Source organism: Hippopotamus amphibius, chromosome 7 (assembly GCF_030028045.1).
Source record: "Hippopotamus amphibius kiboko isolate mHipAmp2 chromosome 7, mHipAmp2.hap2, whole genome shotgun sequence".
Taxonomy (NCBI): Eukaryota; Metazoa; Chordata; class Mammalia; order Artiodactyla; family Hippopotamidae; genus Hippopotamus; species Hippopotamus amphibius.
Genome location: NC_080192.1, coordinates 3,416,618 through 3,433,744, shown reverse-complemented (window position 1 = coordinate 3,433,744; position 17,127 = coordinate 3,416,618). Strand labels below are relative to the sequence as shown.

At 57.4% G+C, this 17,127-nt stretch overlaps 1 protein-coding gene across 3 annotated transcripts in view; it reads right to left on the bottom strand.

Annotated features, from left to right (window-relative positions):
* The window catches only part of CELSR1 (cadherin EGF LAG seven-pass G-type receptor 1), a 138,940-nt gene that overhangs the window by 41,936 nt on the left and 79,877 nt on the right, over positions 1–17,127 (bottom strand). For all 3 annotated transcript variants that reach the window (XM_057740840.1, XM_057740839.1, XM_057740841.1), the window contains 4 exons: positions 4,809–4,966; positions 3,644–3,807; positions 3,086–3,211; positions 445–611 (listed from right to left, as the gene is read on the bottom strand). In XM_057740840.1, coding sequence (XP_057596823.1) covers positions 445–611; positions 3,086–3,211; positions 3,644–3,807; positions 4,809–4,966 — 615 coding nt within the window. The remainder of the gene's footprint in view (positions 1–444; positions 612–3,085; positions 3,212–3,643; positions 3,808–4,808; positions 4,967–17,127) is intronic.

The window sequence follows — 17,127 nt, the reverse complement described above, 5'->3', positions numbered from 1 at the left end:
AGGGGACAGGTGAGAGGGGAGGGGGCAGGTGAGAGGGGAGGGGACAGGTGATAGGTGAGGGGGCAGGTGAGAGATGAGGGGACAGGTGGGAGGTGAGGGGGCAGGTGAGAGGGGAGGGGGCAGGTGTGGGGGGGGGAAGATGGGGGGAGGGGGCATGTGGGAGAAGAGAAGGGGGTTCCCGCCTGGGCTCTGAGCCCCCAGCCCCTGCCCAGGCAGGGTGAGTCAGACTCCCTGATGGATCTGTCGCCGGGGTTCAGGGGGTCGCGTCCTCCTCCTCCACGCGGGAGGACAGCAGCCAGCACGGGGAGACAGACGTGACCAGCTCCCCCCGGCGTGCATCAGGAAGGCCAGGCTTCGGGGGGGCGCTGGCCTCCCACCTGGCTGCGTCACTCAGGTGCACACCTGCCTTGCAGGTGCCTGGGGTGGGATGTGGCCCTCGCTCACCTGGAGATGGAGCCTGGAGGACACCCCTGCCGTGGCCTCCATCAGCACGCCGTCCTCCTTCCTGGTCCGGAACATGAGCCCCAGGTACCAGGGCACGGAGATGGTGATGTCCAGGTCGCTCCAGGACACGATGCTCTCCCCGCTGAAGCGCTGGGGGTGGGGCATGGCTGTGGACAAGGACACAGGACCTCCCCAGATCACAGGGGCTCTGCGAACATTTCTCAGCTGCAGGGGATGGGACAGGCTCCCAGGGAGGGGAGGGCAGAAACCCCAGGCCTTTCTCATTTTAATGCAAAGGCGTGTCTCAGACTTGCCTTTGTAAGGCACTAGCCCGCTGGGTCCAGTAGCCCTGGGCTCTGTAGAAGCCCACCCCCACCCCTGGGACACAGGCCGCCCTTCCTGAGAGTTGGGCTGAGGCCTGGAGGTTTCAACCACAGCCAGCATAGGGGAAGGGGCTCTCAGGCAGCAGGGGGCAGCCTAGGACCCCCGGGCTCAGTGGGGGGGCCTGGGAGCCTAGCCGACCTGTCCCACCTCACCCCGGACAAGCGGGGAGCCCAGGGGCGCGATGAGAGGCCGTGCAGAGGGTGGTCTCCTGGTGAGACCGTGTGAGCCTGCCGTGACCCCTGCACACGTGTGCTCCCGCACACGCACCTCAACCCTGCAGCCTGGTGTCTGGGGTGGCCTCCAACCCCGAGGCACGCGGGCCTCAGTGCCTCTGCTCCTGGTGATGGGCACAGAGGTGGGAAGGCTGCAGGCCAGCCGAGGGCTCCCAGGTGGTCTGGTAGGGCCCGGGGAGGTGGCAACGGGGGACCAGAGCCTCATCCAGTCTGCCACACTTGGGAGAACTGTGGGGGCAGACGAGACCCGTAGGCGGGATGATGCGGGGTCAGACCACCTTCATCCCTCTGCCTCCAGCCTCCTGCACGTCACAGGCCTCAGGGATGGATGGACATCTGGCCCAGCCCAGACTCTCACCCCAATTCCTCCAGCTGAGACTGCGCGGTCACCACCACGGGTGTTGAACAGCACAGGGCACGCCAGGTGGGGGCCGCCTCTCGGGCGACGCACCCCGTGAGCACCGCCGTCTGTTTCCTGCTCTCACGAACCCAAGCCCTGGCAGCTGTTTTCCCTGGCACAGCCGCAGCCAGACGCGCGGCCTCCATAACAGGAACTCCGCGGGTGTGGACGGCCCCGCCGGCGCTGTGTCCACCCGGGCCTCTGCCTCTCCCTGTGACCTGGGCTTCCTGCACATGGTCATCAGCTGAGGCTGGGCCTAACCTGTCCACAGGGCCCGCACGAGCCCAGCCCACCTGCTGCCCGGAAAACAGACCTCCGGGGCCTTGAAAGATGCCTAGTGCTTTGTGTCACAAAGAAGCAGGCCCTGGGACGTCCCTGGTGGTCCAGTGGGTAAGACTCCGCGTTCCCAGTGCAGGGGACCCAGGTTCCATCCCTGGTCAGGGAACTAAAGCCCACACGCTGCAACTAAAGATCCTGCATGCCGCAGCTAAAGACTCTGCACATGCCCACAAGGATCCTGTGTGTTCTCAACTAAGACCCAACACACCCAAATAAAAGAGCAAATATTTAAAAAACGAAAACAAAGAAGCGGGCCCTGACGGGTGACTGTGTCCCAGACAAGGACTGTGGATGTAACACAATTCCATGCAATGTGTCTCAGCTCCACCCCTACAGCCCTGGGCAGGCAGACCGCCCGGCACAGGTAAGCTGCCCGCTGGCTCCGCCCCTCTCACCTGCACTGACAGAAGGAACTTCGCTCTCCTCCAGAACATTCTGTCACAGGCCCCACCTATTTCTGCTTCATCGACTCCTTAGAGAATCTCAGGAAAGCCGTGGTCCCCACCCCCTGACACAGTCACACACGGACCCCCAGCCCATCGTGTCGGGCACACAGGCCAAGGTGAGGCATGTCTGACTCCTACGGAGGGGCCGTGGGTTGGGGGCCAGCAGGAGGCTCCAGGCAGGACCTCTCCTGGCCATCGACTCACTACCAAGCTCCGGGCATCTCCAAGGCCGATCCAGGGAGCTCGCCCAAGCTCATCTGGCCTAATCTCCCCCTTCTGGTTTACCCTAAAGCGCATCACTGATTTTTAAATGATGACTGTTATTTAACACTGTATTGCTTCTAAATGAATGACGTGTTTAAAACCTGCCAGTGTCTACACCTGCAGGGGTGGGGTCGGGGGAGAGGTCCAGGCTTTGACTCCTACAGTGCGGTCCAGCGGGGAAGCAGCCAACTGGAGGACCCCCTGGGATGGAGAGAAGGGGCGTGGGGGCGCTGGGCCTGGGGACCTGCCCCTTCAGGCCCCAGGGTGCCTGTGATGAGGCGCACAGCCACCAGGAGGCCCAGCCAGGCCCCATCTCGCTTCTCTGACCCTCATGGACTCCCAGCCTCACGCTGGCCCTGCTCAGACGAGGGCCTGTGTCCTGCAGACCCGTCGTGGGCCCCCAGCCTCAGCTCCAACATCACCCGCCACGGTGCCCCCACCAGCCCCCTCCGCCTCTCCCCCAGCCCAGGCCCCGTGGCTGCTCCGCTCCCCACCAGGACGCAGGCCTGGGGACACACGTGCCACCGGAGGCGGGGGGCCCCGGGCACCTGGCACCCACTGCACCAGGCCCTCACCTTGCTCGCAGTTCTTCCCGCCGAAGTGGAGCGGGCACTCACACAGGTACGTGTTCCAGCCGCTGACACAGGTGCCCCCGTTCTGACACCAGGCCCCGTCGCAAAAGTTCCTCTGAGCCGCGCAGCCTGGAAACAGGGCACAGCATGGTCTCGAGTGGGAAGCGGGAGCAGAGCCTGAGGTGGGGGGACTGTCCCTACTTCCTGGCACCGACCCCACGGCGGGGAAACACACCCCGTGGACACAGCCGGGGGGAAGGTGGGCAGGCCTGGGGACCGCAGAGAGCGTCAGAACCTAAGCCCTGAGATGGTACAGCGTGCACTGCCCGTGTCCGGAGACCCTGGGCCTCCGGGCCATCCCACCAGCTGGCCGGTCATCCGGTGACCTGCTCAAGACCCTGGGATTGTGAGCCCGGGTTGGCGGCCGGCCCGCCCACAGCGTCACCGCCCCCCAGGCTGCAGGATCCCAGGCCCGCGAACAGCCGGGCACACACGGGCTTGGTCCCCCAGGATGTGGAGGGCCCTCCGCGGCCCCACGAGGCCCCAGCCGTCCTGCCGTACCTGCCCTGGTGCCGTTGTTGGCGATGAAGCCGGCCATGTCCACGTTCCTGCCGTCGACGGACAGGTTCCGCATGCAGCCCACAAACTGCCGGTTCCGCACCGGGAAGTCTTCGGGCAGGTTGGGGACGCCCCCCAGGAGCAGGGGGCCCGTCAGATCCAGGGACCTGTGGAGGCAATGCCAACCTCTGGGACGGCCGAGCGGCAAGAGGGGCCCCGACGCTGCCGTAGCGTCACGGCGGCCTCTGCCATGGGCACCGTCGCCATCCTGAACATCGATAACCCAACAGGCAGCCAATGAGTCCGAACACACGTGGCAGATCCTGCTTCCGGTGCCACCACCGGCTCGCAGCCTCTCTGTGCCCCTCTGCCCTCTGCACCAGGTCCTGACAAACTGGAGGTTTCGGGTGACCACCTCGAGCCCTGACTGCTGGCTGGGCCGGTCCATACCAACACAGGACGCCGCCTCCCTCTGGCCTCTAATGACCTTGAGGAGAGGTCACAGCACACTAGAACTCTGGTTCTGCAGGAGCACTGGCGTGGCCTTGGGCAGAGCTGCGGCGCATCCCACCTGCATCACAGCTGTGAGGACGCCAGTGACGTAGGTATACTTCACACCAGGTGCTCAGGGTAGACCAGGTTCTTCTAAGTGTGGTCTTCAAAAAGCTTCTTAAACATCCCACCGAAACACAGTTAGGACAAGTGCATGAGCCTTTGCTCTGAGGTTTGAAGCTGGCATTACACACGTCAGCGTTAGGACGCGTCTCTGCCCTGAGTTAGGGCGGGCCCTGGGGACCTCCGGACCCACACGCTGACACGGCCACGCCGACCTCACGGAGGGGATCACTGACTGAATGCTGAATCACAGGCCAGCACTTACTGGGATCTCGGGGAGACAGGGCTGGGGATGGCTTCTGCGGTCCGCAGGCCGGCCGTCACAACCCTGGGGGTGGCCTGGCCCCCACTCTGGCAGATGATTCGAAGGGGACTTATTCTAGAAGGTTCTAACGTGTTGGCGGGAAGGGGAGGGAATGTGACTCCAGCCTGGACTGGGGCTGCCAGGGCCCTGGGCCCGGAATGCCCGGTATCGGGGTCCTGCCCTGGGCGACCCCTTTTGGAGCGGTGGCCATGGAGGTGGACACCAGGGCCCCCCTCCTGGGACACTCACTTTTTGGAGCCACTCTGAGTGCCCTGCGCGGCACAGCTGTAGTTCCCCACGAAGCTGCCAAAGCGCACGGCCACGGCCGTGTCACAGTCGTCCACGGTCACCACGGCCACCTTCTCTCCGGAGGGGCCGTGGGGCAGGCCCAGGCGGCCAATGTTGGGCTGTGGGAGGAGAAAGCACGGAGGCGTCAGCGTGTCCTCCCACCTGCACCCCCCACTGACTCCCCAGCCCCCACCCGGGGAGGGAGAGGAGCCCCCCGGCCTCGTGTTTAATTAGTCCCCAAACCAGCTGTACTGGGTTAACAGTGAGCCCCCCAAATATATGTCCTTCCCAGAACCTCAGAATGTGACCTTGTTTGGAAATGGGGGTCCTGCAGATGTAATTGTTAGGATGAGGCCATACTGCAGCAGGGTGGACCCTAACCCAATGTGACTGGTGTCCTTATAAGAAAGACAGAGACACCCAGAGAGGTGTCGTGTGACCATTGAGGCAGAGGCTGGAGTGATGTGGCCCCAGCCAAGGAGGCCAGCACCCCCAGAATCTGCAAGAGACAAGAATGGTCCTTCCCTAGAGCCCCCAGGGAGCGTGGCCCTGTAGACACCTTGATTTCAGCCTTCTGGCCTCCACCACCGGGAAACAGTACATTTCTACATTAAGCCCCCCAGCTTGCGTATTCTGTTACAGCGGCCCCGGGACTCCTCCTTTCTGAATACCCGACTCTGCCTGTGAGTCCAAGCATCGCCCGGACAGTGCCCACGCACCTCCTGGGGCGCAGGCTGCCCGGCCCACAGGTGGCCCCCCGCCTCCTCCACTCAGCGTGGCGCTCCCCACCCGGGCCAGGAAGCTGGCGACCCCTGGAGTTCACGGCTTACGCCTTTCCTCACCCCGGGAGGACCCTCCAGTCCCTTCCGCTGGCCCGAGATCGACCACCCTTTGTGCCCGCAGCCCAAGCCCCACCTTGCCCCCCGCCCCCGGACGTCCCCGCGGTTCTCATGCGCCCAGTCTCCCTGCCCCGGGCTGGTTACGAGAATCCTGGGAAAAGTGAGGCGGGGTGCAGCCTGCCCACTTCTGGAAGAAGCAGGTACCCCTCTTGAGGAGGCTCTGGTTCGCATCCAGGGACCAACCCTCTCTCCCCGGGCAGCCCACCCGTCCCAAGCATCCCTCACCAGTCTCCTGGCCGCCCCTTGAGGGCACCTGGCACAGCCACCCAGACAGCCCTCAGACTCCTTCCAGCAGGAGACAGGAGACGCGGAGCCTGCTCACGCCGGCCACGTAATGTGGGACAGGCTCAATGTTCTAGAAATGCGGGGGGCGGGCTCGGGATGGGCCAGGCTCCTGAGCTTCCTTCCCCACCTGTACGACCTGGATAACAAGACCTGTATCCTGTGAGGTGGGCGTGTGGGTTAACCCAGATGGCACGTGTGAAGGGCCACCAAGCCTCACCGTCTGCACACGACACGCAGTGGTTCTTTCCTCCCTGTAGAGAGAATACTCTCTCCCAGTCTTAGCAGGACCATCCCGTCACCCACACGAACAAGGGCCCCGTGCCTCCACGTGACAGGTCTGGGGTCTATTCAAGTTTGTAATGTGATGCGATTTGCTTCTTTATAGTAATATTGGAAACAGGGAGTTGTGAAAACATAGAGAATTTAACTAAATGATCCTCAATGTCTTTTAATAGGGAAATGACAACTGCACAGTTGGTTCCAAACCTTCAGTTTTTTAATAGGAACCAAGAAGTATCCATTTGATTGAGGACTCTGGGCTAAAAGGTGGCACATGGCGCTTTTGGTAACAGGAGCTCAGCCAGGCAGCCAAGTTGTGTGACTCCAACAGGCCTCACTCACCCTGGCGGTACTCCCTGGAGTCGTGCAGTGCACAGCCTGCACCACTGTACACGGCAACCTCAGCTGAGCCTTCTGCTTCCCTTTGGCCAACCACTGAGCTGGACAAGGCCATCACTATACTGCATTTCCTCTGTCTACAAGATAAGGATTTAATGTTAGAATACCCATCCTCTTTGTGTTACTGGGACTTCAAGGGTGACATCAACACAAGATACAGCAGTCTCCCTCGAACCCTTCTCAGGCAAATCCAAGGGAGGCTTTTACCCTGCCTCCTGACATCCTAGCTTGTGGATAATCCTTTTCATTTTCTTTTACGTCAGTTGATGAGGTCACAAGGTCGGCTAACCTATACCCTTAAAGATTTCACCTTCAGTTAAGCCATGGTTAGATGAGCATGGAAAATAATCTGTTTTCTCGTTCTATAATAGCAGCTCGCTTTGGAGAACACGTCCAAGTGCCTATCATGGGGTGCTTAAGTATTAGGTGCGATCCCGGGAAAAGAACCGTCCCCGAGCTGTGCAAGCCCCGTATTATAGTTACAACGTGCAATTTACATTTTTGGGGATGGGTGTGAGCCTTCCAGAGGAAGGACATAAACAGCATTTATACTTGGGAGGCTTTAATGAAATGAAGCTGCTGTTTACACAACTGCAGTGGTTGTAAACGGCTGCTCGTAATCAACCGCTCAGAGCCACGGATTCAAGCGGGAACAGTTGAGGAAAACTGGACTCAAACTGAAAAACACATCAGCATTTGTATTTAGAGCAGCACTTACTGACTTGAGCCAGCCCACTGGTAAGACAGATTTCAGAGCCTGGTGTAACGTCATCACAGCAGCAAGCATGACTTTCAGGGAAACAAACATCACCCGACACCTGCTCCTTGATTCCTGCCCCCAGATCCACCAGCCATTGGATCAAAAGAGACGGCCCTTTGGACCACAGAACCAAGCACCCTCAGAGTGAGAACCGGAAGTACCAGTAGGAGAGACGCACAGGGAGGTATCGGAGAGAAGCCACGACCCCCGAGGGCTGGCGTCCGGCTTCGCAGAGCCCCCTGCTGCCCCTGGAACCTGCGGCACACCTGGCCAGTCAGCTTACACCTGGCCGGTCAGCTTAACACACGTGCCCACTGTCCACGTGTGGTCAGGATCACAAAGAGAACAAGAAGGGAGCACGGGGAAAGGCTGTGGGCACCAGGAAACACAGCTGTGGTGACTCGGGATACATGGATGAGGTCTTCAGAGAGATACACAGACCTACCACGTGACCCAGCAATCCCACTCCCAGGAACCGGCCCCAGAGAACTGAACACAGGGACTCAAACAAACACCTATTCACAAAGGTTCACAGTAGCACTGGTCATCGTGGCTCAAAGGTAAAACAACCCAAAAGTCCATCAACAAATGAACGGGTAAACAGAATGTGGCATGTCCATTCAATGGAATACTATTCAGCCATAAAAAGGAATGAAATACTGGCATATGGGACAATGTGGAGGAACCTCCAAACATTCCGCCAAATGAAAGAAGCCTGTCACAAAGGTCACGGGCTGTGTGACCCAACTTTTATGACGTGTCCAGAACAGGCACATCCAGACGGAAGGCAGATTTCTGGGGGCTGGGGTGCTGGGGCAATCGCGAGGGACGGCTAATGGGTACAGAGATTCCACTGAGGGTGACGAACGTGTCTCGGATCTATCAACAGAGAGGGGGTGGCTGCACTAAAGGCCACGGAATTGTTCCGTTCACAGGGTTCATTTCACGCGAATTTCACCTCAATAAGAAAAACACATTGGCTGGGCATCCACCATCCACGAAGTCCCGGCCAATCTCCACCTGGGTCGTTTGAGACGCTCCTTCCCCATCTTTATCTGTAAATGGAGATAAACTACATCCCATGGCCTTCCTGTCAAGAGTCACGAGAAACAACAGGCAAAAAGAGCAGGCACGCTCTCCGTCAGGGTCGGGGGTGTGCCTGTGATGACTGATGCAGCGGGGGTGCAGACGAAGACGCCAGCACGTGTGTTTGACGTGGGCTCCGCTCATCCGCTGTTTGTCTGTTTGTTAACCTTATTGATTGATTGATTGGCTGCATTGGGTCTTCGTTGCTGCGTGTGGGCTTTCTCTAGTTGCGGCGAGCAGGGGGCTGCTCTTCATTGCAGTGCATGGTCTTCTCATTGCCATGGCTTCTCCTGTTGAGGAGCATGGGTTCTAGGCACATGGGCTTCAGTAGTTGTGGCTCACGGGCTCTGGGGCACAGGTTTACTAGTTGTGGTGTGCGGGCTTAGTGGCTGCGCGGCATGTGGGATCTTCCCGGGCCAGGGATGGAACCCGTGTCCCCTGCATTGGCAGGCGGATTCTTAACCACTGCGCCACCAGGTAAGTCCCAGCTCATCTATTTTCGCCGATGGAAGACACAGCACAGCTGGACGGTTGGCAGGAGGGACGAAGGCCCAGCAGGAAAGAAATTAGGAGAATTGGGAGATGTCGCCGGCTAGGGTCCGCACGTCTATCCACGTGTTTGCAAGAAGGAAAGTGATGTGCTCAGCTCACCCAGTGCGCAGAGGAGACCTGGGCCGGTGACGAAAAGGCACGCGTGGCCCCAGGGCACGGGTGCGGAGGGACGGCGCAGAACGGGCAAGACGAAATGAACTGCTGCTTCCTGTTCCTAAGATGAATTTTTAAAGTTTGCACAAAAAAAGACAGCCTGGAACGAAAGGGGCCACGTGGCAGTATAAGAGGATCGTCTCCATTCTCGAGTGAGGGGGTGCCGGGCACAGCACGGGCAAAGGACCGAGCCTGCACCTCCCCCCCTGGGGCCCGGCCGTGTCATGTCGGACAGCCATCCCGGCCGGGCACCCCTGCCCCCACTCCCCCCCACCCCGCCCCGCAGCAGCCAGGCCTGGACACCCACAGGCTGAGCAAAGCCAGCACAAGATCCAAGAACTGGAGGCACAAGCCAGCCACAGGGCCCGCAGGTGGTGCCGTCTACACCACTGTGTGTGCACAGGCTGCCCTGAGCAGAACGCGCCCCGGGGCAGCGGAGCCGGGGCCAGCGAGGACAGACCCCCCCAGGCCCACCCCGGCCGCCACCTGCGAAAAGTCCTGAAGGACTCCGTGTGCGCCTGCAGGTGTGTGCAGGTCTGGGCTCCCGGCTCTCAGCGAATCCGCCCGAAGTCACCACTTGGGGTCTGGCCCTTCCTGTTTCCCTCCAGCTTATTTCTTCTCCCTGTGCAGCCCCTCCCCCGGTGCTTCCTCTCCGAGGCTCCAGAGCAGCCCGTGGGGACCGTCTGTGAGCACCAAGTGCTTGGTCCTTGCGAAGCGCTCACATTTCCACAGCCTTTCAACCTGCTGCAGACAATTCCTCATGGGGGAGGCGGATGGGGGTTCAGTTTCAAATGCTGGATGTGAGGGAAGGAGGTGTGGGGGGGCCTCGAAACCAGACACCAGGAGGGGCAAGTCTTGGGAACCAAATGGATTCAGGCTCTGCTTAAAGAATGATTAACCGACATTCGTATCAAAGAATTCACAGCTGGCCGGGCCCGAGGAATGTCAGAGTCCAAACGCAGCCTTGAATGTGTCCTGTGAGGTTCAGACCCGACGGGTGGGCTTGCTGAATGCAGCCCACCAGGTGACGGCCGCACCAAGAAATGTGGGCACAACCCTGCTGGTCCTGGCACAGAGGCGACGAGACCCCCTCCGGAGCTCACGGGTGGATAGGAGGAGAAAACAGCCAGACACACACACTTCCAGGATCCAAACCGAATTCCCCAGGAGCCTCCCACCAGGACCTTGCTGGAGCTCAAACAGCCGATCAAAGTGCTGCGTCCTGGGGGGCCCAGGCTGAGCCTGGGAGGGGCGCCCCCACCTGCAGGCAGGTCACAGGATGCTCTAGGGGAGACTCTCTGATCCTCAGCTTCCCCGCCTGTAACACGCAGGTGTGAATTCCCTCCTGCCCCGCAGGCAGGCTGTGGCCCCTCCCAGAGCCCTGCTGGCTGATCAGGCCTCCACACAGGAGCTTTCTTCGGGCTCCACGGTGTAGATGCAAGTCCACGTCTCTTATGGGAAGGGATTCGCCCCCAAGGCCACCTAGGCCAGGAGCAGAGACGGAATGCAGGAAAGACAGGGGACGTGGCAGAGGTTTCCTGACACCCCAACCACGTGCCAGGCCCTCGCCCCTCCGATTGTTCTGGGGGCACTTACATCCCAACATGCCCCCACCACCCCCGAATGAAGTGTCTGCAGCGAGGACCTCGCCTGCCCACTCACATGGAATCCCGGGCCCCAGGACAGGGCTGGGCCACGTCACGGCACAAGGAACGGGTGCCACCCACATCGGATTCACCTACAGCCCGACCTGCCACGTGGCGAGGGCTTCACTGACGAGACTGGCTCCTCCGGGCAGTGGAACTGCCCGATGTCTTCGGAGCTCGGCACAAGGACGTGCTGTCTCCACGCACACAGGATGCCTCGTCCAAGGAGAACCGTGCTGACGCTCGGTGTGGAGCCGCCACGAGCCACCCAGGGCCTGGAGCAGGTTCACCCCCTCACCTGTACTTTCCATGAGGGGTTGGGGCCTGTTCAGCAGCATCGAGAAGCCATTCCGTGGGAAAAAATATTTGCAAATGATGCAACCGACAAAGGCTTAATTTCCAAAATATCCAGACAGCTCAGACAGCTCAACAACAAAAAACCAAGGAACCCAACTGAAAAATGGGCAGACGACCTAAATAGACATTTCTCCACAGAAGATACACAGATGGCCAAGAGGCACATGAGAAGATACTCAACATCACTAATTATTAGAGAAATGCACGTCAAAACCACAATGAGGTACCACCTCACACTGGTCAGAATGGCCATATTAAAAAATCTGCAAGTAACAAATGCTGGAGAGGGTGCAGAGAAAAGGGGACCCTCCTGCACTGTGGGTGGGAATGTAAGCTGGTGCAGCTACTATGGAGAACAGTATGGAGAGTCCTCAGAAAACTAAAAATAGAGCTCCCATATGACCCAGCAATCCCACTCCTGGGCATATACCCAGACAAAACTATAATTCAAAAAGACACAGGCACCCCAATGTTCATAGCAGCACCATTCACAGTAGCCAAGACATGGAAGCCACCTAAATGTCCACTGACAGATGAGTGGATACAGAATAGGTGGTACATATATACAACGGAATACTACGCAGCCATAAAAAAGAATGAAATAATGTCATTTGGAGCAACATGGATGGACCCAGAGATGATCATACTACGTGAAGTAAGTCAGACAAAGACAGATACCATATGATATCACTTATGTGTGGAATCTTAAAATACGACACAAATGAACCTATCTATGAAACGGAAATAGACACAGAGACATAGAGAATAGACTGCTGGTTGCCAAGGCGGAGGGGGGAAGGAGAGGGATGGACTGGGAGTTTGGGATTGGCAGATGCAAACTATCACATATAGAATGGATGGACAACAAGGTCCTGCTGTCTACACACAGGGAACTGCAGTCAATGCCCTGGGATAAATCATAGTGGAAAGGAAAAAGGACATCTATGTGTAACTGAGTCGCTTTGCTGTACAGCAAAAATTAACACAACGTTGTCAATCAACTATACTTCCATAACATTTTTTAAAAAAAGAAGCCATTCCACCTTCTTCCGTCAACAAAATTGCCAAATTGCCAGGAAAAGCCCAGAGGTCCCCTAGATTATGCTGTAAACAGATTTACTTCTTGGGTTTAACAGTAAGACTTAAGCCCAGGTCTTCTCGACCTTTTTCCTCTCAGACACAGGACACCTATATCCTAGGATGGACACAGCATCCCCTTAGGGGGTGGGGAGCAAACTGCTGCATGGACGCCTGACTGGGCCACCAGGTGGGCCACTTCTGTGCCAGCGGCAGGGCGGACACCTCTGGCTGAGGGGGCGGGTGCTCCTGACTCCCGCCCACCTGCCAGTGACCTGGGGCTGGGGATGCACCGCCAAGTGGGCAGTGTCTCCTAGAGAGCAGCTCGGTTCACAGTTCCCATGTCCAGGGACATTTGGAAGAGTGGACCTGAGCCCCTCTGCAGAGTCCCTGACACTGGGCTGCTGTTACACCAATGCGGCTGAGGGCCCAAGGCTGGCAGCAGACAGCAGTCCCGATAAGCATCACCTCCCAAAGGCCAAGAGGCCACATCCTGACCCCACTTAGGAAAGTCACCGGACTCCTCCCTCAACCCGCCCCTTACGCCAGATTCAGCTATAAAGTGGAGGTAAAAACAGCACCTGGGCTTAAATGCATACGGACGTGCACGAGGGGAGCATTCCACGACGTCTGCCGCTGTTGTGCTATTGCTGAGAAAGACGGGAAGAAGGATAAAATATATGCAAACGGCTCTTCTACCTGCATTTTTGCTGTCCTATTTTCCTCTATTAAAAATATATAGTTTCTTTTTACACCTCTAAAGAAAAAAGGAGCAATTAGCAGCCTCTGTGTCACTGCATCTTCACGGCAGCCTCAGGTCCTTCCCCAGGGCTCGAACGTAGAGCAACCAGCAGCTCCAAGTCCTTCATGTGTTCAGTTTTCCCAGAAAATATTGGGCTGTGCGAACGGACTCTTTTTATTCGGGGAGCATTAAAAAGAGATTTTTAACAAGGGTCAGAACCAACGGGTCACCTTAAAACAAATCACAGCAGAGCCTTCTGTTTCTCAGGCAAGGCGGTCACCCAATTCCTGGCAACTGGGGCCACAGGTCAAAGGAGGTGCCCTTCTGATGGTCGCACGACGCACTCAGACACAGAAGAACCGAGGGCCGGGGTGGGGCGAGGTCACGAGCGCCGCCTGCGTGCCCAGCACTGTGTATAAATGAGCATCTCCGAACCGCCCCAGTGATCTCCGTGGGGAGGACTTTTGCTCTGGAAAAGATCCAAGGGCACAGCACCAGTCCCCCACTGGGCCCAGCCCTTCACAGACAAAGCTCCTGGGCTGGTGAGAGGGAGCCCCCCAGCTACTGTGCTCTGTTTGTGGCCACCCGGCCGGGATGGCTCCCCAAGTTTTCTGGGAACCCGGGAGCTTATGCAGATTTGCTCGGACGGGATCTCGTCTCCAGTGACAGATGACAGGCTCAAGATTAGGTTTCTTTCAGTTTAAACAGCAGCTTCTTGGAAAGCTGGGGAAACACGTTCCTTCTTTGGGGGGTTCTGTGGGCAAGAAATTGCTCTGCACAAAGTGGGGGACCCTGAGGCACCGCACGAGAAGCTCTGTCTCTGCACCCGTGAGGCCTGTGAATCTGGTCGTCAGCTGCTCCCAGCTGGATCAGGGATGAGGGGGCACCCTGGGCTCCTCTGCTTGGCAGGGGGACCAGCGCCTGGGAGGGGCTCCCGGGGTCAGCCCACACGGTCCCGGGAGAGAGAGGACAGACAGCTTCCGGCAATGACAAGTCACTCTGGGCAACGAGGGTTTGTGGCTCACAGGCCATCTTTTCAGAAAACCTCCTCGGATGAAGGGAGAAAGGCTCTCAAGAAACGTGCACACGCACACTCACAGCTACACACACACACTCACGAGTACACACACACTCTCTCTCTCTCACAAGTACACACATACACACACTCTCACAACTACACACACACACACTCACGAGTACACACACACACACTCACGAGTACACACACACACACTCACGAGTACACACACACACTCTCTCTCACAAGTACACACATACACACACTCTCACAGTATACACACACACACGAGTACACACACACACTCTCTCTCACAAGTACACACATACACATACTCACTACACACACACTCACGAGTACACACACACACTCTCTCACAAGTACACACACACACACTCACTACACACACACACACAAGTACACACACACTCTCACAAGTACACACACTCTCACAGTATACACACACACACTCACGAGTACACACACACACACTCTCTCTCTCACAAGGACACACACACACACACTCCTACCCCCACCTGCTCCTGCTGGGACCCTAACAGGCTCCTCTCTGTCCCCGGAATCTGGACGGCAGCAAAGCGACCCCCGGACCCTCAGCCTCTCCCTACAGACCCCCGAGGCCTCCCACGTGCCGTGATCCCTTTCTGACCAGCCTCCCCACCCCCACCTGCAGGCCTCGAGGCTGTCCTGCTGAGAACTCCTGTGACGAAGGCGGAGACGAGGGGGCGCTGAGTTGGTGGGCAGAACACACGGACGAGGCTGGAAAGGCTGGGGAGGTGGGAGGGAGGGAGGGCACCAGCAGGAGGGCACCAGCAGGTGAGAGCTGCCGGCCCGCAGCCCCGTCCCTCTGCGTCCCCCTCCCAGGGCAGGTGTGAGAACCTTGGCGGTGACACGCCGGTCCCGGGGAGCGGGGGCGAGGGGGACAGCACGTCACTGCAGAGCGTTGGAGGGGAGTGAAAGGGGGTGAGCTGGCTGCACGGAGTGTGACACGGGCAGCAGGTGGGAGAGCGGGGCCAGCAGACAGGGAGCCGCCGTGACGTCGGGGGTGCCCCAGGCTGCAGGCGACTTTCCGTGACAGGCGCGGGGCAGGGCCCAGGGTGGGGCTGCGTGCGGCCCGGGGACCGATTCTGTTTCCACAGCAGGTGACTCTGCCGTCTGACGGGGCCGTGTTTGGAACGGAAGCAGGCGACGGTCCCAGCTCCCCGGGCTGCCGGCAGGCTGGCGCCCCACCCCCTCAGGGACCACGGGCTGGGCTCCCACGACGGTGATGGGAGCGTTGATGTTGGACATTTATCGACGACCCAACGGGCCCGGACACAACAGAGGCCACTCCTGTCCCGAGAAACTGGACTAGGAAGGAGGAAACACAGCCAGAGAGAAACATGATTCACACCCCAGACTGGGGACCTGAACGTGAACGCGTGAAGCTGCCCAGCAGGAAATGAGCGCGTGGGGGGCGTCCCACAGACTCCTCGGCCCCACAGACTCATCCGCGACGTGTCCACACTGGCACCCCCCGTCAGGGGGAGGAGCAAGGCTGAGAAGACCCCGGTGCAGACACGGGCACAGCAACGCGCCTGCCTGGCCGTCTCCACCATAACGGTCTGATGTTCTTGGCAAACGCTTACCTACACTTTTAAAATGTTTAGCTTCCTTATCTTGTACATTCTTTAAATCAAATGATTTTCTAAGCAAAACATTTAAAAGAAGAAAAAAAAAAGTTCATGATCCCATCACCCAGATGACTCCTGTTGTATTCTTTAATAAAAAACGGGAAACGTAAAATATTGCAAAAAAACTGTCATCCACCTTATTCCCAAAGGTATCCAGGCGCGGCAGACTGTTTGAAAAAAGAGCTGCAACAATGCCTCCTGTCACCCAATCACAGGAATAATAAATATCTGATGTTTTAAGATATCACGCTTGGGATGGTTTCTGACCCAGCACAGCTGCCTGGTGTGTGCTGTTGATGGATTTGTTTTGCGGGGAGGAGGGTACCCGTAAGAAAAAAAATGTGTGTATGCCAGCACATATTTGTGTATCTTTCAAAGTTCTTTTAATTAACTTCTTGAGTTCATTTTAGATGCACATGCAATTCTAAAAAATAACGGATCCCATGTGCTCTTTACCCAGTTTCCACCAACGGTCAACACCCTGCAGAGTGACAGTATAACATGCATCACAGCCCAGATGTGGACACTGATACCATCAGGATATAGAACATTCCATCACCACGAGGGCCCCACCTGTTGCCCTTTCACAGCCACACCCACTTCCCTCCCACCCCCACCCCAGGCAACGACTTCCCAGGCAACCAATTCCATCATTCTGTCATTCGAGAATGTTGTACAGATGGACTCACGCAGGACACAAGCTCATGAGACTGGCTTTCCCTGCTCAGCACATTTTTCTCTTATGTGTATCAGCAGTTCGTCCCTTCTTATTACTGAATAGTATTCCGAGTTGCGTGGTGTGGGTGTACACAGTCCGCTTAACCATTCACCCGCAGGGGCCTTCTGGGAGGTTTCCAGTTTGGGAATGTTAGGGAAAGAGCTGCTGTGAACATCTGTAAAAGTGAGTTGCAGCCGCAGTCATGAGGGATCCTGGCCTGTAGTTTTTTTGGTGCTGTCTTTGTCTGATTTGGGTCTTAGGGTAACACTAACTTCACAGAATGGACTGGGAAGTGTTCCCTCTTTTATTTTCTGAAAGAGACTGTATAGAATTGGTGTAACTCTTTACACATTTGGTAGAATTCTCCAGTGAAACCACCTGAGCCTAGAGATTTCATTCTGGGGAGTTTTTAAAATACAAATTCAATTTCCTTAATACTAACGTAGTTATTAGAATTATTTCATGTTGGTTGAGTTGTGGTAGCTTGTGTTTTTTGAGGAACTGAGAGTTTATTCCTGATACTAGTAATCTCTCTTCTCTCTCTCTTTTTTTTTTGGGGGGGGGGGAGTAAGTCTTGCTAGAAGTTTGACAACATTATTGATTTTCCCAAAGCTCTTT